Source organism: Heterodontus francisci, chromosome 2 (assembly GCF_036365525.1).
Source record: "Heterodontus francisci isolate sHetFra1 chromosome 2, sHetFra1.hap1, whole genome shotgun sequence".
NCBI classification, from domain to species: Eukaryota; Metazoa; Chordata; class Chondrichthyes; order Heterodontiformes; family Heterodontidae; genus Heterodontus; species Heterodontus francisci.
The window spans coordinates 24,926,247-24,953,906 of NC_090372.1; the positions used below are offsets into that span (position 1 = coordinate 24,926,247).

General features: G+C 43.2%; 1 protein-coding gene across 3 annotated transcripts in view; it reads right to left on the bottom strand.

The window, feature by feature from the left end:
* The window catches only part of LOC137379367 (aryl hydrocarbon receptor repressor-like), a 202,744-nt gene that overhangs the window by 146,182 nt on the left and 28,902 nt on the right, over positions 1 to 27,660 (bottom strand). For 2 of the 3 annotated variants that reach the window (XM_068050084.1, XM_068050075.1), the window contains exon 3: positions 15,246 to 15,427. The exons of the other annotated variant lie outside the window; for it this stretch is intronic. In XM_068050084.1, the coding sequence (XP_067906185.1) occupies positions 15,246 to 15,427 (182 nt within the window). The remainder of the gene's footprint in view (positions 1 to 15,245; positions 15,428 to 27,660) is intronic. 3 annotated transcript variants of the gene reach the window in all.

A 27,660-nucleotide genomic window follows, 5' to 3' on the forward strand; every position in this document is an offset into this window, starting at 1 on the left:
AAGGCAAGGCTGAAGCATTTGCAACCAGTTTCAGCCAGAAATGCCAAGAGGATGCTCCACCTTGGCCTCCTGCTGAGTTCCCCAGCATAACAGGCGCCAGTCTTCAGCAAATTTGATTTACTCCATGTGATATGAAGAAATGGTTGAAGGCACTGGATACAACAAAGGCTTTGGGTCCTGGCTGTAGTACTGAAGACTTCTGTTCCAGAACTAGCCATGCCCCTTGCCAAGCTGTTCAGTACAGCTACAACACTGGCATCTACCCAACAACATGGAAAATTGCCCAGGTATGCCCTGTCCACAAAAAGCAGGACAAATCCAATCCTGTCAATTACAGCCCCGTCAGTCAACTCTCGATCATCATCAAAGTGATGGCAGGCGTTGTTGACAATGCTATCAAGTGGCACTTACTCAGCAATAACCTACTCACTATTGCTCAGTTTGGGTTCTTCCAGGGCCACTTGGCTCCTGACCTCATTACAGCCTTGGTTTAAACATGGACAAAAGAGCTGAATTGCAGAGGTGCGAGTGACTGCCCTTAACATCAAGGCAGCATTTGACCAAGTGTGGCATCAAGGAGCCCTAGCAAAATTGAAGTCAATGGGAATTGGGGGAAAAAATCTTCATTGGTTGGAGTCATACCTAGCATAGAGGAAGATAGTTGTGGTTGTTGGAGGCCAATCATCTCAGTCCCAGGACACCACTGCAGGAGCTCCTCAGGGTAGTGTCCTAGGCCCAAGCATCTTCAGCTGCTTCATCAATGACCTTCCCTCCAACATAAGGTCGGAAGTGGGGATGTTCATTGATGATTATTCAGTGTTTAGTAACATTCGTGACTCCTCATATACTGAAGTGGTCCGTGCCCACCTGCAGCAAGACCTGGACAACATTCAGGTTTGGGCTGATAAGTTGTAAATAACTATTATGCCATATAAGTGCCAGGCAATGACCATCTCCAACAAGAGAGAATCTAACCATCTCTCTTGACCTTCAACAGCATTATCATTGCTGAATCCTCCAACATCAACATTCTTGGGGTGACCAGAAACTTAACTGACCAGCCATATAAACACAGTAGCTACAAGAGCCAGTCAGAGGCTGGGAATTCTGCAGTGAGTAACTCACCTCCTGACTCCCTAAAGCTTGTTCACTATCTACAAGGCTCATCAGGAGTGTGGTGGAATACTCTCCACATGCCTGGATGGGTGCGGCACTCAAAAAGCTCAACACCATCCAGGACAAAGCTGCCTGCTTGATTGGCGCCCCATCCATCACATCAAACATTCACTCCGTCCACTCCATCTATAAGATGCATTACAGCAACTTGCGAAGACGCTTTCAAGCACCTTCCAAACCCACAATCTCTACCACGTAGAAGAACAAGAGAAGTAGGCTCATGGAAACACCATCACCTGAAATTTACCCTCGAAGTTGCACACCATCCTAACTTGGAACTATATTGCCGTTCCTTGATCGTTGTTGGGTCAAAGTCCTGGAACTCCTTCCTTCACAGCACTGTGGGTGTACTTACACCATTTGGGACTGAAGAGGTTCAAGGCGGGGGCTCACCAGCACCTTCTCAAGGGCCATTGGGGCTGGGCAACAAATGCTGGCTGCACCAGCAACACCCATATTTCATGAATGAATATATTTTAAAAAGCTGAAAAAGGAGATTGTTTCAATTTATTGGTTCTGTTGCTGGACAGATGGACAACTCCCATTTTATTTATGCATCTGAGAAATGGTATGTATTGCATCACACTCCTTATACTGATACTAAAGTGGTAGAAGACTATGGGGTGAATTTTTCCAGCTCCCCACTGATCTTGGCGGTGACCTTCAAAAACAGCTCGGCGCATGTGCGAGGTGTGCGCCGTGGAACTGCCGTGATACATAGCACGGCTGCTCATTTACATGAAGGGGGCGGAACGCTCACCCGCAATGATGTGGAGGAGATGGGTGCTCTGTCCTGGGCAACGGTGTCCGGTGCCACTGATCAGGCGCTGGTCCCATTTTTAAAGTGTTTCCAGCCCTTACAGTTAATTTATATGTCTAAGGGAACAGTCACTATAAATTTAATATAATAAATGTAATGAATGATTAAAGCCCCTCCCCCAATGCTAAAGACTTTATTGATTGCCCTCTCCCCCCCCAAAAAAAACTTATCTTTCGATCCCGTCCTTTCCCCCCGAACTTTATTCACTTTCACCTTCAGTCCCTTCCCACCATCCCCTCCACCAATCGCAATAGTCTTCCCAGCTTCCCCCACCACCCTGAAAATGTAACTTCTCCACCTGCCCCCCCCCCCCCCCCCCCCCGCCACTCCTCACCAGTGTTCCACCTTGGATCCCCGAACAGATCGGAAGGCACAGGACTTCTGGCAACTGGCCGGAATATCGGAGCGGGACGGCCGTCATGACAAGATAAGTATTAATTCATTCATTAACATTTATTTCCATATTGAAATGAGGCTCCTGTTGCCATGCGGTGGGGGGGGGCGCCGCCACGATGCCTTGCCGCCACCAATAATATGGGGCGGGGCCTTCCCGGCATCGAGGCCCGTGGCAGGCATCTCCCGGAGGTATTTTCTGAGCCCCCCGCCACGACCCCCGATGTCGGAGGGCTTGTAACATTTAGGCTATAACTTGTTCTAAGCTGGGTTTTCGTAACCAAGGAAAAGGCTCATATATTTCTCCAGAAGGAAGTGCTTACTCAAAGTTATTGGCCCATTAAGGACATTCGTTAATATTATATATTTATATTGCACAATGATTCAATGAATATTAAAAGTGGTTGATATTTCTCTTTAGCTGTAACCTGTCTATAATATTTTATCTGTATTTATTATCCTTCATTATGAAAAGATTGATAGTGTAGCTTGAGGCATAGTCCAGTAAGCATATAGATAATACACTGGGCAAGGGAATCTGCCAACCCTACCCAGTGTGGCTTACATGTGATTGTGAGTTCTACATCATATGGTAGACTCTTTATAGCCTCTTGAGAAGGCCTCAGTTGGAGAAAACAAGCAAGTGGACATCCCACCACCACATTCTCAAAATATCAAATGCCGATATCCTGAGAAATAAGATAAATTGAGTAACTGTTAAGCTTTGGGGCATGCAACATTTTGCAAGAGCTAACCAAGTGGTCCCAAATCCCCTACTTTTTCCCTATAGCTGTGCAAATCTTTCCTTTTCAAGTATATATCCAATTCCCTTTCAAAAGTTATTGAATCAGCTTCCACCGCTCTTTCAGCCTGTGCAATCAAAATAGTAACGATGTCTTGCCTAAAAAACAATTCTCATCTTCCCTCTGGTTCTATTGTCAATTATGGTAAACCTGTGTTTTCTGGTTAATAACCCTCCTACCAGTGGAAACAGTTTCTCCCTATCTACTCTATCAAAACACCTCAGAATTTTGAGCTAATAAATCTTCTGCTTAACCTTCCCTCCTCTGAGGAGAACAATCCTACCTTCTCTCATCTCTCCACATAACTGAAGTCCTTCATTCCAGATATCATTCTAGTAAATCTCCTCTGCAACCTCTCAAAGGCCTAGGTATCCTTGGATTCCTGTCCAACCTTGACTGAGATTGTGGTGATGGAGCAGGATAAACCCCAAGAAATTCACACCAAAATCATTGAAACCATTTTTTTCAACGTGTGACCCACCTTGAAAATGGACTGTGGGACTTGGAAAGCACAAAGAATGTATTTTTTTTTTAATAAAAAAAAGTTTCAAGTTTTAAAAATTTCAAAAAGGTACAGAATAGGAACTAGGATATGTTAATTAGAAATTGGCTAGAAGTAAAACTAAAATAATTCAAAACATAGTAAACAATTAGGGCAAAAGAGGACAGCAGGAGTAGTTTTTAATTTAATGAATGAGTCCAAAAGTTGTGGGTTGAAGTCCTACTTCAGAGTCTTGAGTGCATAATCCAAGCTACCCTAATGCAGCACTGAGGAAGTGCTGCACTGTTGGAGGAACTGTGATTCGGAAGAGACGTTAAACCAAGGCCCCATTTGCCCTCCCACGTGGATGGAAAAGATCCCACAGCACTACTCGAGGAAGAGCAGGGGATTTCTTCCAGCTTCCTGACCAATATTTATCCCTCAACCAACACATAAAATGATGATCTGGCCATTCATTCCATTTCTGTTTGTGGAACCTTGCAAATCAGTTGCCACATTCCCTATGTTACACATTAACTGCACTTCAAAGAAGTATTTCAGTGCTTTGGCACATCCTGAGGTCATGAACGATGTCAATAAATGCAAATTCTTTTTTATTTTACAGCATTTATTTTAGTAATATAGGATTATTACAGTGATAAAGTTAATCTTGATATCTAAGTAACTTTATTATACTGATATTAGTGTTCATCAGAGGACCAGCTCAAGGGGATTAGAATTTCTCAGGACTTTCTAGAAGCTTAAAGGATACATGAATTGATAGTGATAAGACTTGGTGTAAGGGTGCTAGGTGTTATTGCAATGAGATTAAAAGTATCAGAAAATGCCATATTACATAGGTTGATGGGATTCATAGTGTTTCTTTGCATAGCAGCTGTTATTACTGCAATACACCCACATCAGAAAACGTGGTGGAACATTACAGCACTCAAAATAAGTCTCAAAGCCAAGAGTGCTTTTGTATACCTTGTACTGTCAGTGTGAAAAATGACAACACTCAAAAAAGATGGCTTCAAATACCTTGCAGCATTATTTTACTTGAACTTTAAAAAAAATGTTTGCTGTCTTCCCATAACACAAAAGGCTAAGCAGCTCATGGGTTGAAATTGGCCTTTGGTGAAAGCACAAAACAGGCGATAGCGAATTGACACCTCATTTTATACCATGGCTGATTTTCTTCAACATTCAAGTGAAAAGAAAATAAGATCAAGCATGCTGTAAAACAAGGTACCAAGCAGGGTTTCTATGTTTCCAAATTTCAGCATCGATGCAGCAGTTGGATAGAAAGGTTAATGGAGGACCATTTAACTGTCACAAACAGCAGCTAGAACATTTCTGTGATCTTGTTCCTGGAACAATCAATCAGCAGGAGAAAGGACTTATGCCAAGTTCCTCTTTATTTTCATCATTATAGCACTATTGTGGAAAAATCTGAACTCTAAATCATGCCCAGGATCATCTTATAAATCTTATATGGTGTCTCCAACAACTGAACTACATTAACATTTTTTTATGAACACAACCTGGCAAATTTATTATCATGTATAACCAGACCCAGAATGAGCAATAAACTGAGTTCAGAGTCCAGATTGTCAAGTTTCAAATTTATTGACATTTATTTGCCAATATTGGATTTCAGTTTGGATTTGGATGTATCAACCTCTTGAACAAAAGCACCCAATGTCTCTATGCATACTGAGGTGCACCACAGAACATTTCTTCTTCAGCCTTGGAGCCACAGCAACTAAAGATAGCGATCTTTATGTTACGCCTAAAATTTGTTCAATTTCCTTACTTCATGCCTGATAGATTACGAGAGGAGAGAAATATCCCATTCTGATCAGTTCAGTGTGGGTATGTGTTCTATTTCTCATCCAAAGATTTGCTTAAAGGATGAGAATTTTTAACTTCGAGGCTTTGCCAGACCAGCAGTCAATGTGAACAGGGGTAATCGGTGAATGGGATTTGGTGCGAGTGGATACAGAATTACAAATGTGCGTACAAACACTTCTGCTGTAAAACCATGTCGACTCACAACCTCTGACCCACCAAGAGTGGCCATTTTTGTTTCATCAAACAGGAGGTCCTGGCCTGTAAGGTAGGAGTTTCCAGTGGCATGCAGTGTCTGAGAGCTACAATATATGGAAGATGTTTGGAATTGAAGCCTGTGGTAGTGTCGGTCAGATGTCCAATTCCTGACCTGCGAGTTTGCCCAGTAAATACGCCCGCTTTGAACTGTCAAGCCCCATCTTAATGAACGTTTAGAAACTAGGTCAGGAAAAGCCAGAAGATTGGAGCCAGATGGCAACAACTTTGTATAAATGGAAGCAACAGGGAGTCTAGTTTGATGCACTGAATGATTTAGTGTGCCTTACATGTATTTAACTGAAATAGCATGCGTATGTAATTCACTGTGTATACAAAATTAATGCACTTTTGGAAGAAATGAGTTTTCTTATGTTTAATGATCATTCTGTCTTTAATACTTTTTTCATGATATTCAACGTAATTCTAACAAATGAACAACGAGCTAGTCAAAGAAACATGGCAGATTTTCCATAGACTGCTCACAAAAAAAAACTAAGAACTTTCCAGTGTTTATTTTGAGTCCAACCTCATTTAATCAATTGACCTCCAACCTAATTTGAGCAGGTAAACACAGTTAGCGGTATATAATGATGGTTGACGTGCTGGATTGCAAGCATTAAATTATATTGAGAAATGGAAACAAGCGTAATCGAGAAACGTTCATTGGCTGGAATGGGATTATACATACACAAGAATTATGTAGAGTGGGAGTGCAGAGGATGCAATTTGATTCAGTGGAATTCTCTGCTGGGATCAAAGTTCCATTGGAATCAGCTATGTGTTTATTTAGAATCAAACATACCAGGTCCTAAAGATCTTTCCATGTTTTGAACAGATCCAATGTCAGCATGCTTATGTACTGGCTTAGCCATTTCATGTATATTAATTCCTCCAGTTAAACGATAGGTTCTACTTGCAGGTGCCTAAGAATTTTCTTACCTTTACTGTAAAATTGGTGCTCGATGCAATGAGAAGATACTTTTCCACTATCAATCATCTCTTTAAACCCCTTTTGCCTCCCTTCACCATCAACATCAACAAGCGCAAGGAGCTCAGGAACTTAGCTACTAAAGTTGAGATCATTTATTCAGCTGCCTGTGCCACATTTCTCCCTTCCCATCAATCCAAGCTTGTCCCGAGGTTTCTCCCCTGCCTTCGTCTTGAACCTGCATCTTTCTTCAGTTTCCTTCTATCTCTCCTCATGCCCTCTCAGAGCAAATTTTGTCCATGAGACTCACTTCCCGATCTCTCGATCTTATTCCCATTAAACCACTGAACACACAACTACCCATCCTTGCCCCTATGCTCACTGAGATTGTAAATGGTTTCCTCTCCTCAGGTACTATCTCCCTCCCTTTCAAATCTGTTTAATCACCCCTTTCCTCAAGAATCCTACCCTTGAACCCTTTGTTATTGCAAACTACTATTGCATCTCCAACCTCTCTTTCCTCTCCAAAGTCCTTGAATGTGTTGTCATCTCCCAAATTCATACCCAGCTTCTCTGCAACTTCACATCTGAACCTCTCTAATTGGGTCTCTGCCATTTCCGCAGCACTGAAACGATAATGATCAAAGTCACAAATGTCATCCATTGACTGCAGCCTTTTGATATTATTGACTATACCAGCCTCCTCCAACTCCTCTCCTCCATTGTCCAGCTGCGTGGAAATGCCCTCACCTGGATCCACTCTTATCTATCCAATCATAATCAGAGAATCTCCTAAAATGGCTTCCCTTCCCAATCCATTACTTCTGGAGTCCCTCGGATCTATCCTTGTCTCCCTCCAATTTTTCATCTACATGCAGCCCTTCAACAATCAGAAGACATGACATCAGGTTCCACATGTACACTGACGACACCCAGCTCTACCTCACCACTACCTCTCTCAACCTCTCCACTGTCTGTTGTCAGTCTGCTTTGTCTGAGTTCCAGTCCCTAATTGTCCCATGTCTAGTCTGCAGACTAACATAGTGCCTTACATCAATTTTAACTCTAATTCCGCGAATTCCTATCTCCCTAGAAATGGTTGCATACTTCCTCCTCAGGTGATCTAGGAGTTCTAGGAACTAACTAAAGCCTCTTGTCACCATGGCAATAGCCCCTTCCTGCATGTGGAATGCCTTCAGTTTGAACACATTGTAGATTTCTTCATGTAGAAATATTAAGTTGTCATTTAAACTTAGTAGCAATAAATGTTCTATTACACTCAGTTTACAATAATATACAGTTGGTTAAAGTGGTTAGGGAAGTCTGTGACAATTCTAGGCAAGGTAGCACCTCGCCTGACAAGCCACTTCTGACTGACAGAAAAACCTGGCTTTGCTCTTGGAATGCCCAGAAGTAAAATTAAAACAAACCTTAGTCAATGCCCCTGACTCTTCTGGCCTCCCAAAACATCGATACATTATGCAAAGGCAATTCTGAGCAGGGAAGGAGAGAGATTGCATGAATGAAACTCAGAAGTAAAGTTACGGGGTTGAATATTCGGATTTCAAATTGATTTAATTATTAATTTTTTCCTTCCGGGTTTCACATCTCCTGATGTGCAGCAGGCATGATGCGCACCCGCTTGGTGCAAACTGAAGTTTTTTAAAAATTCATTCACAAGGTGTGAGCATAACTGGCAAAACCAGCATTTATTACCCATCCCTAATTGTCCATGAGAAGGCAATGGAGGCCTAGGCTACAGTAGCACAGTGGTTATGTTAATGGACTAGTAACCTAGTGACCTGGACGAATAATCTGGATACATGAGTTCAAATGCACCATAGGCATTGTGAATTTGAATTCAATTAAATAAATAAATCTGGAATAAAAAGCTAGTCTCAGTAATGGTAACAATGAAACTATCGGACTGTTCTAAAAACCCAATTGATTTACTGATGTTCTTTAGAGAAGGAAACCTACTGTCCATACCAAGTGTGGCATTTATGGGACTCCAGTCTCTCACCCAACATGGGTTGATGTCTACTTGAGAAGTTTTTCTCTCTGGATTTGCCAACAATCTAAAAAGAAACTATACAGGTGAAAAAGGCAGGTTTTACAGGAAAAGTTTTAATGTGAATAGGGGGGGGAGAAAATGAGATTTTCCACAGGACAACTTGCTGAGCTGTACATTTACAAATCCATGCTGCTGTCAGGGAGCCACACCAGTTATCAGTAAAAGTGACTATCAAGCTATTGGATTATCATAAAAACTCTACTGGTTCACTAATGCCCTTCAGGGAAGGAAACCTACCATCCTTACCCGGTCTGGTCTATCTGTGACTCCAGACTCACAGCAACATGGTTAATTCTTAACTGCCCTCTGAAATGGCCTAGCAAACCACTCAGTTGTAGCAAACTGCTACTACTTAAAGGGCCACTGCAGAATTGGAATTTGGAGCAGCCAGGTGTCCAGGATGGATACACAAAGGGGAAGGGCAGCACAGAGGTTCAACAATGCTTCTCTTGAATTATTGCCAGGTACAGTCAGGAGCAGGAAGGACATACTTTTCCCCATCAACAGTGGGGCGGCACAGTGGTTAGAACCGCAGCCTCACAGCTCCAGTGAGCCGGGTTCAGTTCTGGGTACTGCCTGTGTGGAGTTTGCAAGTTCTCCCTGTGATCGCGTGGGTTTCCGTCGGGTGCTCTGGTTTCCTCCCATAGCCAAAGACTTGCAGGTTGATAGGTAAATTGGTCATTATAAATTGCCCCTAGTATAGGTAGGTGGTAGGAGAATGGTGGGGATGTCGTAGGGAATATGGGATTAATGTAGGATTAATATAAATGTGTGGTTGTTGGTCGGCACAGACTCGAAGGGCCTGTTTCAGTGCTGTATCTTTCTATGACTCTAAACCTACTGCTCTCACCAAGAAGGCATGGCTGAAGATAGGTGAGCAGCAGGAGCATAGTGCCTTGATCTTGGATGCAAAGCAGGAAGTAGTTTAATGACCTAACCAGCTCTGACACAGTGAGTATATTTGCTGATTTACCTACATCCTGTGGTGCAAAGCCTCTGCTGCACCCCAACCCCCACCCCACTCTCCCTTGCCAAGAATTCTCCATCACATCATTCCTCTTAGGTTTCCACTTAAGTTTCAGCACAATGTGTCCTTCACTTTCTATGCACTTCCTCTCCTTCCCATCTATCCATCTCTAGTGCTGTAGTGTTTTGAAATTGCAATTGCATTGTGCATTATAAACTCTAGAGGTTGCTGTAGAACACACATGCTAGCAAAGAGAAAGTGAAACTAAGACAGAATAATAGGAGAAGCCTTTGTGTTCAGTTGCTGCCGTTTGTGTCTCTCAATCTTTGCCAATCTATACCAAATTCGGCTAAGCCTCACTTAAGCCCACAGGACATCACACCATCCACCCCAATTCCTTTGCAACGCGATGCATCTGTCGGACAACCACCTTCACTGAATGCACTTCATCCATAGTGTGAATACGTGACCTTCAGTCATTTGCAGGCCTGTGCTTTCACCCCTTGTTGGAGAAGAGATTACAAAATGCAAGGAAGAGGGAGAGGACTGGAGGTGGCCCACTGAAAATTGTGCAGCTAACTGATGCAGAGGAAGCTACCTTGGAGATAACTGGCACTGTATGTTCCCCTCAATTAGAGGTGGAGAGACTGGGAAATTGCAGATGGAGGTTGACAGAATTAAAAGTACATCTGACACACTTATGTTCATTTTATTTCATCAATAACAGAACTATAAGACTGAGTATGGTGATTGTTAAGATTGTTACTGTGCAAAGACAAATTCATACCCTTGGCTTTTGTCATCTAGGGCCTTCACACATACAGTAAGTGTCACTGGACATGCAGGAGGACAATCCCTCACATTCCGTCTGAGTGTGTACCATCTCAAGAAATACAGCCATGTACCAGTGAAAATACTCGCACTTCAGTGGGTCTACTTAGACTTTGAGTTGGGTTTTCACCTGATGATTCACAATTCACAAGTGAACATGAGATGACACTGGTGGCTGGGACAGCTGTGGAAAGTCTGTGTCAGCGGGGGGGTTGGTGGGGGGGGGGGCAGTGCACAATCTTCCCAAAGCCATGCTCAGCTTGACACAAATTCTGAACCCCAGAGACCATTGTTGAGAACCAGAATGATGGAAGTACATCAGCAACTTTGCAAGGAACTGATGGATGTTGCCACACACACTCTCCACAATACTAGAGTGGATACAAGGGTCCAACTTGAATGAGAGTCGATTGCAGTGCAGGGAACTATGAGACTATCTTCCATGAAGAGTGTGGCTATCGCCATGGAGCTTAAGTCTGGCTGGAAATAAGTCCATAAAAGTCATGACCAAGGCTGTGCAGACTTTGGATGTCTACATGTCTGTCACGTTAAAACAGGATGACTGATGACATCTGTGGCATTACAAGGTGTCACAATCTTCACCAAGCTGGTCTGCAGCAGAGTGATAATAGTGATGTGACACTAGCTCAAGAGAGGAATGATGGTGAAAGGGCACTCAAAGCGCTTCCATGCCTCACCCATTGTCCCCCTCAGCCAGTACCCGACATGCTACCTCATCTCCCGATAGCCAAGTCTCCCCTGCACAGGTACAGGTAGAGCTGTCTTTGGTGGGTTCCTCAGGGGTTCCAACACCCAGTGGTCAGAGGCCAAAAATATCTCAGCTGTCAGGGCAGGAATCTAAGCACCCTGACTCTACTTATTCCCACAAGGGATACACTATGTAATTAGGAAGTGTAAGTTAAAACAATTGTAATTCACTAAGTTTCCTTTTTTTTTTAAAGTAAGGCCACATAAAATTTACTGATTCACACCACTTCCACATCTTGCCCATTGTTGTACCCTGAGTGCCAACTCAACCTTCCAAAGCTACCTTGACTACATTTCATCACACCTAGTTTCCTGTAAGGACTCCAGTAGATTCTCCCAGTTTTTCTGTCTCATCTATTCTGATGATGCAACCTTCCAACCTAGCACTTCCGATATGTCTTCCTTTTTCCTCAATCGAAGATTTCTGCTCCCCATCGGGGTTGACAGGGCCCTCGACTGTGCCCATTCCACTTCACGCACTTCTGCTTTCACCCTTTCCTCTCCTTGGTTACTGACCTCTCTGCTAAGGGAAATGTCTCCTTCCTATCTGCTCTAACTTGGCCATTCAATTTTATACACCTCAATGAAATCTCCCCTCAGCCTCCCCTGTTCCAAAGAAAACAACCCGAGCCTATCCAATCTTGCCTCCATTCCTAGCAACATCCTTGTAAATTTCCTTTGTACCCTCTCTAGTTTGATCACCCATCCCTCCTAATCTAGTTGTATGATGGAATAAAATCTTTTGCGGTAAAATCGCCTGGTTGCTGTGCTGGTCCTTGGATTGCCACGTGTGTGCAATCAATAGCACCCTGTACCTGTGGGAAACCAGCCACGGAGGAGAATGCCAGTGCCCGCTCACTGGCTGTTGTCGTCGCAGGGGAAAATTGACATGTCAACAATGTGGAAAACAACCCATCCATGATCTATCTTATTTTTACAGGCTGAGGGATCCTTGAGACGTCTCTGGTGGTGCACTGGTAGGCAAATAAATTGAGGGCAGTGATGACTCAGATAACAATGGGCAATGATTGGCCACCAGGTCTAGCAGGAGGCAGACCATCTGCCATGACAATCTGAGCCTGCTCTGAAAAGCACTACTCTTCAGATAGGATAAGGAAACTGAGCCTCTGTCCATAGACCTTGCTGGAATATCAGCACCTGTTGCTCTCCTCTCTGCTGTTCTGCATCTCTCTCCTGTGCATCTGCTGATCCCTCCACAGCATGCTGTCACTGCTGTGGTTGCTGATTGACCCTATATGGAATGAAAGTTGAGAACATCCATGGCACATTTTCTTCTAAACATTTTCCAGAGGGAACTGATAAAGCAGGAATAAGCACTGAGCCTTTATTGATATTGGGCAATCTGAACTCTAAACACCCCCATAAAGTACGCCTTAATCTCACTTCCTTTTCAATAGGGAGTTTTCTGAGAAACCCACGCTGGATGTGTTAAATTCAGAAGAACGTATAAATCAATTCAAAATCCCCTCATTTCTATTAATAATGATGTCATATGCTGTGTTATTGCTGACCCACCTGCACTAATGATTGCATCGACTCCGGCGAGTATGTTACTCATACCCAGCCAAACGCACCTCATTTAAACCCGGAGTGTGTGCTTTGGAGCCAGGTTGTGGATGTGCTTCAATTTTCTTCTATTTTCAGGGCTAAATTTTACCAGCTCTTTGGGGACAAGCTGGGAGGTGAGAAGGCTGGCAAATGATATGAGAAAGAATCGGGTGCTGTGCCCAATGCCTTCCTGCTGTCATGCCACTTTGCCAGCGGCAGGAAAAATGGCTGACGAGCCTCCTGCCCAGAGCCCAATTGAGCCACTTAAGTGGCCATTCCCTGCACTGGAGGCATTTTGCCAGCAGCTGGGTGGCACGCTGCTGCTTGTGGAGACCAGTGAAAGCTGGCAGCCTTCCAGCTGACTCGGTGGGGGGGTCCTTGGGGAGGTTGCTGCAGCCTCCTTTTTGGGCACTCTTTGGTCCACAGAGCGACCTCCTGGTGGCAATGGTTGCCACCCACCCGCCAATTTCTGGAGCCTGCCTGTCAGGTTCTAGTTATCCCCAACCCTACTTATCCCTCTTTGATGGCCCCAGCCATCAATGAGCCCTCAAGCTCCAGCTCCAGTCCCAGCAATTGTCACCACTGCTGGTAGCGCTGTTGAAGCTACTGAGCTACCAGCCCTCTGATTGGATCAGCAGCTCTTGGGGGCGGGCTGGCAAAATGTGCTCCTATGTCCTGCCACCCACCGAAGCTGGGTGGCACCTGCTCCTGCTTTAAACCCAGACAGTGGGACTTCTGCCACTTCTTCAAAATTCAGCCCTTAGTTTCCACCCAATTCCAAACCACCTTTCTTGGGTGTTAAAATTGCCCCATTGACTCCCAAACCATTATACTAAAAAGGTGGCACACTATATTAAGGCAGCCGGTAGCCCTTCCATTTCTGCCATTCTGATCGCCGACCCTTTTGGCTCTCACACTGCAGGTGCCAAGTACCATTCAAATATTTAAAGGAAACTGGACAACACACTTAGGTACAAGCTCAGGCAATATCTAAAGAGTATCTGCCCGCCAATGCTGTGTCAGGGTCACATTGTTGGTAATATGGAAGGAACCAAAAAAAGACAATGGAAAGCAAGAAACTAGACACATTATGTTACAGTAGGAAATTGTTTCAAAGACTCAATAAACAATAACATCTTGCATTTACATAGCGCCTTTAATGTAGCAAAACCTAAGAGATATTAGGACAGATGACCAAAGGTTTGGGCAAAGAGGTAGGTTTTATATGTTTTAGAGGAGGAGAGAGAGGTAGAGAGGCAGGGAGATTTAGGGGGAAAATTCCAGAGCTTAGAGCCTAGGCAGTTAAAGACACTGCTGCCAACAATGAATTGATGAAAATATGGAATACGCAAGAGGCCAGAAGTGGAGCAGCCCAAAGATCTGAGAGTTTAGGGATTGAGGAGGTTTTGGAGATAAGGAGGAGCAAAGCCTTGGAGGGATTTGTATACAAGGATAAGAATTTTAAACTCGAAAACATACTGTAACTCAGACTACAACCCAGTGGTTGCAGAGATAAGAATCAGGCTTAAGATGATCAAGACTCAACTTTGTTAAGGATTAACGATGATGGTTTCAATAAGTTACAAAGCAAAGAAATATGCTATAAAAATGAACGACAGATTTGAAGAGTTTTAAAAGGGACACAGTATGTGCTATTGAATAACATTGGAACAAATTTAAAACAGCTTTGTTTGGAAGAGCAGAGGAAATCTTAAAGAAAAAGCCAAAAGACAAAGACAGCAAGAGAGAATTCACAACGTAAAGGTACCAGGAAGGCAAGGAAAAGTTGAGATCGTTTTAAAAATACAATTCCTACAAGAATGCGCATTTATATAGCACTTTTAACAGAGGTACCAAGGTGCATAACTGCAATTAAAAAATGGGACACCAACCCAAAGTTGGGTTCAAAGAAGTGAGTTTTACAGAGGGTCTTAAGAAAGAGAGGGAGGTGGAGAGGCAGAGAGCTTTAGGAGAGGCAATTTCAGAGTGTGGTATCTAGACAGCTGAAGACATGGCAGCAAATGGTAGGACAAAGGCTTAAAGGTGAATGCAGGAGGCTATCGAGAGAATTGTAAGGAATGACCCATGGTAAAGGAAAAATAGACTGAAATACATGAATGAAAGAACAGTGCAGAGAAATAGAAGCAGACAGAAAACTCAAGGGTAAAACATGGAACAACAAAAAAGGGTAGAAAAATGTAAAAGTATTTGGATTGAGAACAACCAGGGCTATTTTACAGGATTAAGAGTAGAATATGTCAATTTAAGTGACCGAAAATAAAAGAGAGATTAAAATAAAGAACCCATCAGCGCTAATGGAGCCTACCTTGGAAGAAGTTTTTCACTCGAAGGTAGCTGACACTGAGGCGTAGGACCGAAAGTTTATCCAGTTTGGAAATAATATCTGGTGGAAACGGCAGGAGATTGGCCAGATGATCTAACTCAGCATTCAGACGGTCTCTGTGTCTTTTAGATGGATTGGACTTCACACTGGTCGATGTTGACTTGCTGTTTGGAACATTCCAGAAATAGCAATGATTATTCACAGTATGTAACCATCTTATGAATTGAGTGAAGGCAAACAGATATTATTGTGTACGTTTTAGTATTGGACATGATGAATGGTGAAAACAAGGTATATATTTACCAAAAAAAATCAGAGAGCAGGTGCTGGTAATGGAGGGTGGCTGCACCAGAGACACTAGGAGTAGAGGAGTAGAAATCTATCGATATATGGCCAGTGGGATAGTCCACATCACTGGGATCTACCTGCCTTTCTTCTGCTGCATTCCTGGGTCAAGTGATCCTTCTCTGTTTTGCCAAATTTTTCATACTTTCCTCCCCCTCTGCTATTTTGTTGAAACCATTTTACACCTCTTCTTGCCAGAACTTTTGTTTCTTCACTTGTTTCTTTATTATCCTCTTTTGCCTTGCACCAGCATTCCTTTTGACATTGAATCACTCCTGTCCTCCACCTTATCACCTGTTCTTTCCTTGCACCACCCACCCCCCAACTTTTCTTTGGTCCCGCACTTGCTTAAAAGCTGTTCACCTCCAACATCAACAGGTTCTGATGGAATGTTATTGACCTGAAACCTTGGGCTCGATAATAACAAAGAGGCGGGTTCTGAGCAGTGGGACAATAGCAGCCATGAAAGCTGAATGAGATTTAGGTGCATTGGAATGACCAATTTCAACAGGGTTACCTAAACATATTATTTTTGGGTTTCGTGTATCCAGTGGTCATTAGCCCACACCATGTAACTTCAAATCTGAAAGGCCAATTCAAAGATGGAATTTGAAAGGTTTTGCATAGACATGGTAATCATATAAGATGGAATCAGGATGTTTAAAAGCTGATCATTGGTTTATCAACACATTGCTTTTTGTATTGTTGGGGGAAACAAGGAGCAGAAAGGAGACAATTCCTCCCAGCAATGAGAAGAAGAAACCTTTGCGAAGGCGGCATAGTCAGCAGCAGCAGGATTGTGGTTCATAACTGGATCCAGTGCATAAAGCACTTTAAAGACCTAACCAGTTGCAGATTCACCTACATCCTGTAGTGCATACTGCACCACATCTCCTGTCAAGGGTACTCCAACACATCATTTCTCACAGCCACTTAAGTTTGACGAGCACCCTTCCTTCACTCTGTTTGAACTTCCTGACCTCCCCATTTGTCCATTCACCACTGTAAGATTTAAGGTAGTTATGGAAAAGGACAAGGGTGGATCGAAATAAGGAATTGGGGGAAGGCCGATTTCAAAATGATAAAACAGGATCTGGCCAAAGTGGACTGGGAGCAGCTACTTGTAGGAAAGTCTACATCAGACCAGTGGGAGTCATTCAAAAAGGAAATAGTGAGCATTCAGGGCCAACATGTTCCCATAAAGGTGAAGGGTAGGGTCAATAAGTCCAAGGAACCCTGGATGTCAAGGGATATAGAGGATTGGATAAGGAAAAAAAAAAGGAGGCTTATGGCAGATTCAGAGGACTGAAAACAGTGAAGGCCCTAGAGGAGTATAGAAAGTGCTGGGGAGTACTTAAAAAAGTAATTAGGAGAGCGAAGAGGGGGCATGAAAAACCACTGGCAGGCACGATTAAGGAAAATCCAAAGGCATTTTATGAGTATATTAAGGGCAAGATAAGCAGGGAAAAAGTAGGGCCTAATATAAGACCAAAGTGGCAATCTGTGTGGGGAGCCGGAGGATGGAGGTGAGGTTTTAACTGATTACTTTTCATCTGTGTTCACTATGGAGAAGGACGATGTAGGTGTAGAGATCAGGGAGGGGATTGTGATATACTTGAACAAATTAGCATTGAAAAGGAGGAAGTATTAGCTGTTTTAGCAGGCTTAAAAGTGGATAAATCCCCAGGCCCAGATGAGATGTATCCCAGGCTGCTTTGTGAGGCAAGGGAGGAGATATCAGGGACTCTGACACACATTTTCAAATCCTCTCTGGCCATAGGAAAGGTGCCAGAGGACTGGAAGACAGCGAATGTGGTACCATTATTCTAGAAGGGTAGCAGGGATAAACCAGGTAATTATAGGCCAGTGAGTCTAACATCAGTGGTAAGGAAACTATTGGAGAAGATTCTGAGGGACAGAATTAATCTCCACTTGGAGAGGCAGGGATTAATCAAGGATAGTCAGCATGGCTTTGTCAGGGGGAGATCATGTCTAACAAATTTGATTGAATGTTTCGAGGAGGTGACTAGGTGTGTAGATGAGGGTAAAGCAGTTGATATAGTTTACATGGACTTCAGTAAGGCTTTTGATAAGGTCCCGCATAGAGATTGGTCAAGAAGTTAAGAGCTAGTGGGATCCAGGGCAATTTGGCAAATTGGATCCAAAATTGGCTTAGTGGCAGGAGGCAGAGGGTGATGGTCGACAATTGTTTTTGCGATTGGAAGCCTGTGACCAGTGGTATACTGCAGAGATCGGTGCTAGGACCCTTGCTGTTTGTAGTGTACATTGATGATTTAGATGTGAATTATAGGAGGTATGATCAGTAAGTTTGCAGATGCCATGAAAATTGGCGGAGTATTAAATAGTGAGGATAGACTTAGATTACAGGACGATATAGATGGGCTGGTAAGATGGGCAGAGCAGTGGCAGATGGAATTTAATCCTGAGAAGTGTGAGGTGATGCATTTTGGGAGGACTAACAAGGCAAGGGAATATACAACAGATGGTAGGACCCTAGGAAGTACAGAGGGTCAGAGGGATCTTGGTGTGCTTGTCCATAGATAACTGAAGGCAGCAGCACAGGTAGATAAGGTGGTTAGGAAGGCATATGGGATACTTGCCTTTATTAGCCAAGGCATCGAATATAACAGCAGGGAGGTTATGATGGAGCTGTATAAAATGCTAGCTAGGCGCAACTGGAGTACTGTGTACAGTTCTGGTCACCACACTATAGGAAGGATGTGATTACACTGGAGAGGGTGCAGAGGAGATTCACCACGATGTTGCCGGGCTGCAGCATTTCAGCTATGAAGAGAAACTGGATAGGCTAGGGTTGTTTTCCTTATAGCAGAGAAGGCTGAGGGGGCACCTGATTGAGGTATACAAAATTATGAGAGGCATAGATAGGAAGAAACTTTTTCCCTTAGCGGAGGTGTCAATAACCAGCAGGCATAGATTTAAGGTAAGGGGCAGGAGGTTTAGAGGGGATTTGAGGAAAAATATTTTTACCCAGAGGGTGGTTGAAATCTGGAACACACTGTCTGAAGGGGTGGTAGAGGCAGGAACCCTCACAAGATTTAAGAAGTATTTAGATGAACACCATAGCATACAAGGCTACGGGCCAAGTGCTGGAAAATTGGGATTAGAATAGATAGGCTTGATGACCGGCGTGTACACAGTGGGCTGAAGGGTGTTTCTGTGCTGTATAATTCCATGACTATGACTCTATGCCACTCACCCCAATCCTTATACAATCTGATGCATCTGACTGGTAGTCAACATCATCGAATACATAGTATCCATCAGACAAGCACATATCTTACAGCAACTCATAGGTCTGTCGTTGCCCATTGCAGGAGAAATGAGGATAGTACACAAGGGAAAGGGAAAGAGGCTGTCATAGCTAGTGCAGCTGACAACTGCAAAGGTGATGGGCAGCCTGGAGAGCAGTGTATCCCTGACCATCAGAGACTGGGACTTTGCAGCTGCCTGATTATATCATTAAATATCTCCAAATCACGTTTCATACAAGACTAAGCCATCTTGAGTTGATTTTAGCCAGTACTAATTAATTTCCAGCCCCTCTGTCCTCCAGGCTATTGAGAGAATGTCTTTTTCCATAGGAGTGGCTTCCTCTATGGAATTTCAGTTGCAGAAATTAAGTGAGTTCATGCAGGCCATGACCATGGCTTTGCAGACTTTAGATGCCAACATGTCAGCTGCCTTAAACGGGATGACAGATACCTTAGCTATGACCTTAGAATATGGCACTGATCTTCACCAAGCTGCTCTCCTGCACGGAGGCGGGAATGATGTGCTGTTGGCCCAGATGAGGGATGAAGGCAAAAAGGGACATGGAAGTGAAAGATCCACTCAAAATGCTCCCACATTTCATCCATTTCACCCGCCTCAGCCAGTACCTGACATTCTGCTTCATTGTCCAAATCTGCCTCTGCACAGGTGCAGGTGGAGCAGTCTTTGGTGGAGCCCTCAGGGGCTGCAATATTCAGAGGTTATCAGTCAAGAGCATCTCAACATTCAGAGCAGGGATCTGAGCAGTCTGCGTCTACTTCTGCTGAAACCATAGGGGTTTCACCACATAGCAGCAGTAGGCAAAGAACATAAGAAATAGGAGCAGCAGTAAGCCTCTTGAGCCTGCTTTGCCATTCACTAGGACCAAGTCTGACTTTTGATCTCAACTCCACTTTCCTGCCCGATCCCTTGATTTCCTGAGGATCCAAAAATCTATCGATCTCAATATACTCAATAATAGCCTTAAATATACTCAATGACTGAGCGCCCACCGCCCTCGAGGGTAGGGAATTCCAAAGATTCACAACCCTCTAAGGAGAGGATTTCCATCTCAGTCCTGTGCCAGGGGCGGCACAGTGGCGCAGTGGTTAGCACCGCAGCCTCACAGCTCCAGCGACCTGGGTTCAAATCTGGGTACTGCCTGTGTGGAGTTTGCAAGTTCTCCCTGTGTCTGCGTGGGTTTCCTCCGGGTGCTCCGGTTTCCTCCCACATGCCAAAAGACTTGCAGGTTGATAGGTGAATTGGCCATTATAAATTGCCACTAGTATAGGTAGGTGGTAGGGGAATATAGGGACAAGCGAGGATGTGGTAGGAATATGGGATTAGTGCAGGATTAGTATAAATGGGTGGTTAATGGTCGGCACAGACTCGGTGGGCCGAAGGACCTGTTTCAGTGCTGTATCTCTAAATCTAAAATAAATCTAAATCTAAATGGCAGACCCCTTATCCTGAGTCAATGCCCCCTTGTTCTAGACTCTCCAATCCAGGGGAAACAACCTCTCAACATATACTTTGTCAAGTGCTATCAGAAATTTGTATGTTTCAATGAGATCAACTCTCATTCTTCTGAATTCCAGACAGTATAAGCCTATTCTACACAATTTGTCATCATAAGACAATCCTCTTGACCTAGGGATCAAACTAGTGAACCTTTATTGCACCAACTCTAAGTATATCCACTCTTAGGTAAGAAGACCAAAGCTCTATGCTCTCACCAAAGTCCTCTATCTATATTACTCCCAACCCGATAAGCACTTAACAACCTTTCATGCAGCATCTTATTGAATGCCTTTTGAAAATCCAAATATACTACAACCCCTTTATCTACCCTGCTACTTCCATCCTCAGAAAAAAACTCTTAATAGATTTGCCAACAATGATTTCCCTTTCATAAAATCATGCTGACTCTACCTAATCATATTATGATTTTCTAAGTGCTCTGTTACCACTTCCTTAATAATGGATTCCAGCATTTTCCCGAACACTCATATCAGGCCAACTAGCTTGTAGTTCCCTGTTTTCTCTCTCCCTTCTTTCTTGAATAACATTCGCTACCTTCTGAGTAGTGGTGTTACATTTCCTAAAGTGAAGATTTTTATAGTTCACCAAGGGTATGTATGCACATGGGTTTTTTGAAAATATTAAGTTTCCTTTTTAAAAAAAAATCAAATCACATAAAATATTTTAATTTGCATCACTTTCCTGTGTTGCCCATTCTTGCATGTAGGCTATCAACTCGCCTTTTCAGTGGCTCGTTGTGAAGACATAAATTGACAGATGCCAATTGGTGGATATGCAATGGGTGAATGGTTGGCAAAAGGACTGCTTTTTGTTAGTGAGACTTGAGGAGGGGCGTCGGGGGGGGGGGGGGGGGGGGGGGTGGGGGGGGGGGGGGTGGTATGTGATATCACTCACACTGGACTAAAATCCTTTTAACTATTAGGGAATCCCTGGCATCCTAAGCAGCAATATTAATGGCTGGTCTGGCATTGGGAAGCTCCATCTTCATCTTACTTCACCTCCTCTCCATGGAAATCCTCATCAGATGATGAGTGATGAGTGGCTTATTCCCTTCTCTACCTCTAGTCCTTATTGCTGCACTATATTGTGCCGAAGACAGCACACAAGGATTCTCCTAGAGACACTCACTGGTGAGTATTTAAAGGGCAACTCCAGAAGTGTCCAGGCACTTGAAGCGCATCTTGAGCATGCCGATGGCTTGCTTGATGGCACATTTGGTTGTTATATGGTTGTCATTGTAGCACTCTTGGGATTCATCAGCAGAGTTTCTCAAATTTGTCAGCAGTCTGGTTTGAAGTGGATATCTCTTGTTGTCTAGCAGCCACCCAGGTATGAACAGGTCGGGAATGTTGGACTGATGCAGTATGAAAGCATCATGGCAGTACCCCAGGAATCTAGCATAGACCAGTGTGAACCTTTTCTTGTGGGAACATGCCAGCCTAACATTGATGAAATTAACTTCCTTGCAGTTGATGAATGCTCCTGGATGATCAGTAGGCCCTTGGTTTGCCACGCGTGTGCAATCAATGGCACCTTACACTTGTGGGAAGCCAACCAGATACATGAAGCCGAGTGCCCGCTCATTCTGACTATTGGCATCACAGGGGAAGTTTATGTAACTCCCTGCCGTTGCAAACAATCTATAAAACGCATGCCTTATGCATTTATGTGCAGCTAATTGCAAGACTCTCACTATGTCTCCTGTAGTGCCCTGGAAAGAACCGGGGGGCAAAAAGTTGACAGCAGTGGTGACTTTCACAGTCATTAGTAGTGGGTGGAAAGCAGGTCCAGCAGGTGGCAGGTCTTCTTCTAGCAGGCTGCAGGTGTCTGCAACCACCAGACATGACAAACACAGCCCTTGGGAGTACTGCTGTTCTGAGAAGTCAAGGAAGCTGAGCTGCTGTCTGTACACCCAGTAACTTGGGTAATGCCTCCTGCGACTTCAACTCCTCTGTTGCTCCTTTTTCTGCTGTCCACTTGCAGTTCCCTTCACAGCACACTCTTGCTGTTTTGGATGCTGATTGTGTCTTCCTCCTCTGAAGTCCAAGCTAAAGCAGCCATGGCACCACCCAAACTGGTGTGTGTCTGTGTGTGTCTCCAAACTGTAGAAATACGTCACTCACAACAAGTACTGTCACAACGCCGCTTCCCAGAAGGAACTGAGAAAGCAGCTGTGAGAGCATTAAGCCTTTACTAATCTCAGGACTCTCGACCTTTAATCATTCCCATGAAATGCCGATCAATCCCATTCCATTTAAATAGCAACTTCCCCAACCCCAGAAAATCCATGCTGCAGCCATTAAATTCAAATCACTGTGAAAATGTCTTTAAAACTGCATTATTTAAATATTATAATTAGTGATAAAAACAGAATGTGTTGGAAATATTCAGCAGGTCTGGCAGCATCTGTGGTGAGAGAAGCAGAGTTAACATTTCAGGTCTGTGACCTTTCATCAGAACATAATTTGTAACATGCCTCTCCAGAGGGAGTTATTCCCACCAAACCGCCTCCATTAAAAATGGAAAGGAGCAGGATGGAGACGGGATGAGTTCAGGTTTCTGCTTTCTGTTATCTTAACCAAGCTCTGTGCACCCACTCCAGCCCCAACCCAATCCCCCTGCCACGCCCACCCCCCCCCCCATTTCCCATCATGGGAGGCTTAAATATCCCCCCTTTAATTCTGTTTCTTTCTCTACAGATGCTGCCTGACCCACCAAGTGATTCCACTATATTATTCTTTTATGATACATTTATCAAATGTGACACTGACTGGGTCTACAATTTTTCCTTTTAATTTTTGATTTTACTGTCAGGTCCAGTGAAGCAACAGTAGAAACAATTTATCTCAAATGTAATTTCCAGTGAGAAAGCAATCTGTAGAGAACAAAGAAGAAAAAGACTTGCATTTCCAAAGTGCCTTTCATGACCTCAAGATGTCCCAAAGTACTTTACATCCAATGAGGTAACTTGCAACGAATAGTCACTGCAATGTAGGAAATACAGCAGCCAATTTGTGCACAGCAAGCTTCCACAAACAGCAATAAGAACAGTTGACCAGATAATCTGTTTTAGTAATGTTGTTTAAGGAATAAATATTGGCCAGGACACTGGAGAGAACTCCCCTGCTCTTCAAAATAGTGCCAAGGGATCTTGTACATCCACCTGAGAGGGCAGACAAGGACTCAGTTTAATGTCTCATTCAAAAGATGGCATCTCCAATAGTGCACTGGCATGCCAGCCTAGATTTTATATTTAGGTTTCTAGACTGCGCTAATGGGCCAAGTATAAAAACAGATACATTAGCTTCTTTGGTACACATGGTTAATACACAGAGAGGTACAGGAGTACTCCGAAACACCTGTGCTTCCCTCCATAGATTTAAAAAGATTTGGAAAAGGGAATCAGGAATATACAAAGTCCACCTGCAAAGGTAATGTGCTTCATTGTTAACACATCCCAAACCAACATCATCACCACCAAAGATGGTTGACTAAAACAAGGTATCTATCCAACTGATGATAGATTGTATCAAACAGCGAGGAGGACTGCAAGACTTCAGAAAGACAGAGACAGGATTATGGTACAGGTGGACAGGTGGCAGATGTAATTTCGTTTTAAAAAAACTATTCATTCTCAGGATGCGGGTTCCACTGGCAAGCGTGGCATTTATTGCCCACCCTAGTTGCCTGGAGAAGCTGGTGGTCATCATTCTTCTGAATGGTTTGATACAACAGAGTGAGGTGGGCAGTAAAGGGTCAGCCATATTGGTCAGACCAGGTAAGAACAACAGGCTTGCTTCTTAAACAGGATGTTAGTGAATCAGCTAGGTTTTTAACCACAATCCAACAGCTTCATAGTCACTTTTACTGACACCAACTTTTATTCCCAATTTTTTTCTTCAAAAACTGAATTCAAATTCTCAAACTACTATAGTGGGATTTGATTTCACTTTCTCTGGATTATTAGTCCAGGCTTCTGGTTCACAATGTTTCAGATTCAACACTGAGTTCATCAATTTCAGATCATAACCACTGCTCCCATTACTTTGGACAGCAGATGCTGGTAATGGTTCTGCTTTTGCCATTTTTACCTCCTCTGTACCAATCTTTTGTTTCTTGTCCCATTACATTCCCGTTTTGCCTTGCGCTATCAACCCCTTTGTCATTTAATCTCTCCTGCCTTCCACCCCTTCACAGACCTTCCTTTTTGGTTCTTTCCTCTCCTACCCCTTTTCCCTGTCTCTGCACTTCCTTAAAACCTGTTACATCTCTAACTTTTTCCAGTTCTGACATAAGATCATCAACCTGAAACGTTAACTCTGTTCTCTCTCCACAGATGCAGCCTGAGCTGTTAAGTACTGCCAGCATTTTCTCTTTTCACTTTTGGCTTACAATACTACCATACCCAATCATTGAGAAGTGAAAAGTAATGCATCTGAGGAAATAAGGAGTGGAAGTATACAATTAAGGAAGGTGCAGGTGAAAAAACAGATCAAAGGGCAGATATACAAAATTCCTTGAAAATACAAGTTCAGACAGACAAAGCTATAATTTGAAAAAGCTTTTACAAACATTTTGGATTCTATAATTAAGGGCATGGGACAGAAGAGCAAAGAGGTAATGACAAATTTGTCCAAGGCATTGGTTAGGCTATTGTTACAATGCTGTGTGTGGGCTTCATTACTTATTATAGAAAGGATATTAAAACCTTAGGGAGTGTACAGTGTAAATTCACCAGAATGATGACAGGCTTTGGAACTATCATTATGAGGAGAAACTTCAGATACCAGGACTATTTCCATTGGGGCGGAGCAGGTGAAAAGAAGAAATATTGGGTATTTTAAACATTTTGAAGGGCTCCAATGGGTGAATAGGGAAAGACTATTTTGTTTGGTTGGGAAGTCAGTGACAAACAGTCAGCAACTTAAAATGGTCACTAAGAGATCAAGGAGAGAGGTTAGGAGAAATTTCTTTATACAGAGGGTCATTGGAGCATGAAAGACTTTGCAACAGTAACTGGTTGCATCTTTTAAGGGAAAAAGCAGGATAAATATTTGGTGGCTGGTAGTTGTCATCTAGTCAGACTCCCCTGTAAATTATTCAAATTCATTGTTTAATAAGCTGGAAGAAGGTCCTTGCCCTATGCTGATAAATATATCAGAAGCATGAAAGGAGGAAAATGGGCAGCAAGATCATATAACCATGTTTTTAGTTGCCGAGTTATTCATCCTGGTCAAGTAATCCCTTGAACATTTTGAAAGGATGTAAAAAGGTTGAGACCATGGCAATAAAGATAAAAAATGAAACAAGTTTCTAAAATTCCTCAAGGTGCACAGAAAAGAAAATGTAAAATATGCACCACCTCAATGCCCAAGGACTGCAGCGGTTCAAGAAGGCAGTTCACCAATACCTTCTCTAGGGCAATTATGGATGGGCAATAAATGCTGGCCTAGCCAATGATGCCCACATCCTCTGAACAAATTTTAAAAAAGGTGACAAAGATGAAAGTCAAATTCAACAACTAACATCACAACAAATGAACTCACAAAGTACCAACAAAAGCCAAGACAATGAGGAGGCTCAAGTGAATATCATTTCTTCAGATTGACGGGGAAGGGCAAATGAATCAGCAGTAGCCACTGGTCAAATCGACTAGGAACCAAATTCTTCACCATACTGGAAGGCAATAGAAAGATGCTTAAATGGTCACCAGATTTTCCACATCCCCTTCTGTGTGTGACACCATATAAATTTGGAAGGTCTGCAATAACAGCAGGAAAACCTCAGCAGCAGAAGACTGATACTAGCCTTTTAACATCTCCAAAACTATCTCAACAGCTGCTGGAGGGAGAACTATGCCTGCTCTACTGTGCCTCCATGTCATTGTGCAGTCTAAAATGGTGACTTTGCATACAGTTATACAATTGGGCTGGACACAGTTTGTAGAAGAAGTTGGTGCACCACAGCCACATGGAAGAACAGACTTCCTCTAAAGCAAAGAAAGGAAGAACTTGCATTTATACAGTGCATTTCAGAACCACAGAATGTACCAAAGTGCTTAATAACCAATGAAGTACTTTTGAAGTGTAGTCACTGTTGTAATGTAGGCCTGAGAACTTGTTGCTCAGAACTCCATTGACTCCTCTGGAAGCCTGTGTGCAGGACACTGGGGGGGACAGCATCCAATTCTCCTGTAAATGCTCCAGAGGACCACACTTTGGCAGATCTGGTTTGAAACATAACTACTGCACTGCATGAAGTACATATAGGAGAATGAAATGATTGTAAACAGCACAATTTCCATACATGTACTATTACAAAAAATAAAAGAACAAGCAAGCACTAGCTCATTCTGTTGGGTCGACTTAACTCAACTTAAGGAAACAATCTTCTTGTGCCATGTCCTACCACCCACCCAGAACTGTGCAGCTATCAGCTTCTTGACCGTTTCTTGGTGTTTGTGATTGGATTTTTGATAGCTTCTCTTCTCCGACCCACACTAATCAAAGAAACTTTTTAACACCAGAACGTGCTAGGCATCTTCCTGAATCAGCATACACGTTAGCAAATTGGCCATTGTTTGGACTCTGAGGTTGACAATTACCCAGTTTGCATTTAGGTGTTCGATGTAGCTCAGTGGTAGTGCATTTGCTTCAGAGTATGAACGTCTTGAGCTAAAGTCCCACTTCAGATACTTGAGAACATAATCCGGAGTGGTACTCCAGTGCAGTACTGAGGGAGGGCTCCACATTTGGAGATGCTGTCTTTTGGATGAGATGTTAAACTGAGATTGTGTCGACCCTCTCAGCTGGATGTAAAAGATTCCATAGCACTATTCAAAGAACAGCAGGGGAGTTCTCCCCAGTATCCTGGCCAATATTTAAATCATGAAAACTGATTATCTGGTCATTATCACATTGCTACTTGTGGTAGCTTGCTGTGCACAAATTATCACATTTCCTACATTATAGCAGTGACTACACTTCAAAAGAAGTTCATTGGCTATATAGTGCTTTGGGATGTCCTGACTGATGTTGTGAAAGGCTCTACATAAATGCAAAATCTGTCTTTTTTTTCCTTTTAATCACCTGGCATGTGGCTCTGGATCCAGCATGGGCACCATATTTAGAAGCTAGCTCCTGTCAGGCCAACTTTGGCTCAAAACATACTTTAAAAGAGCTCATGCCAAAGTCTGGTTTCCTGAAAAATGATCAAAGCT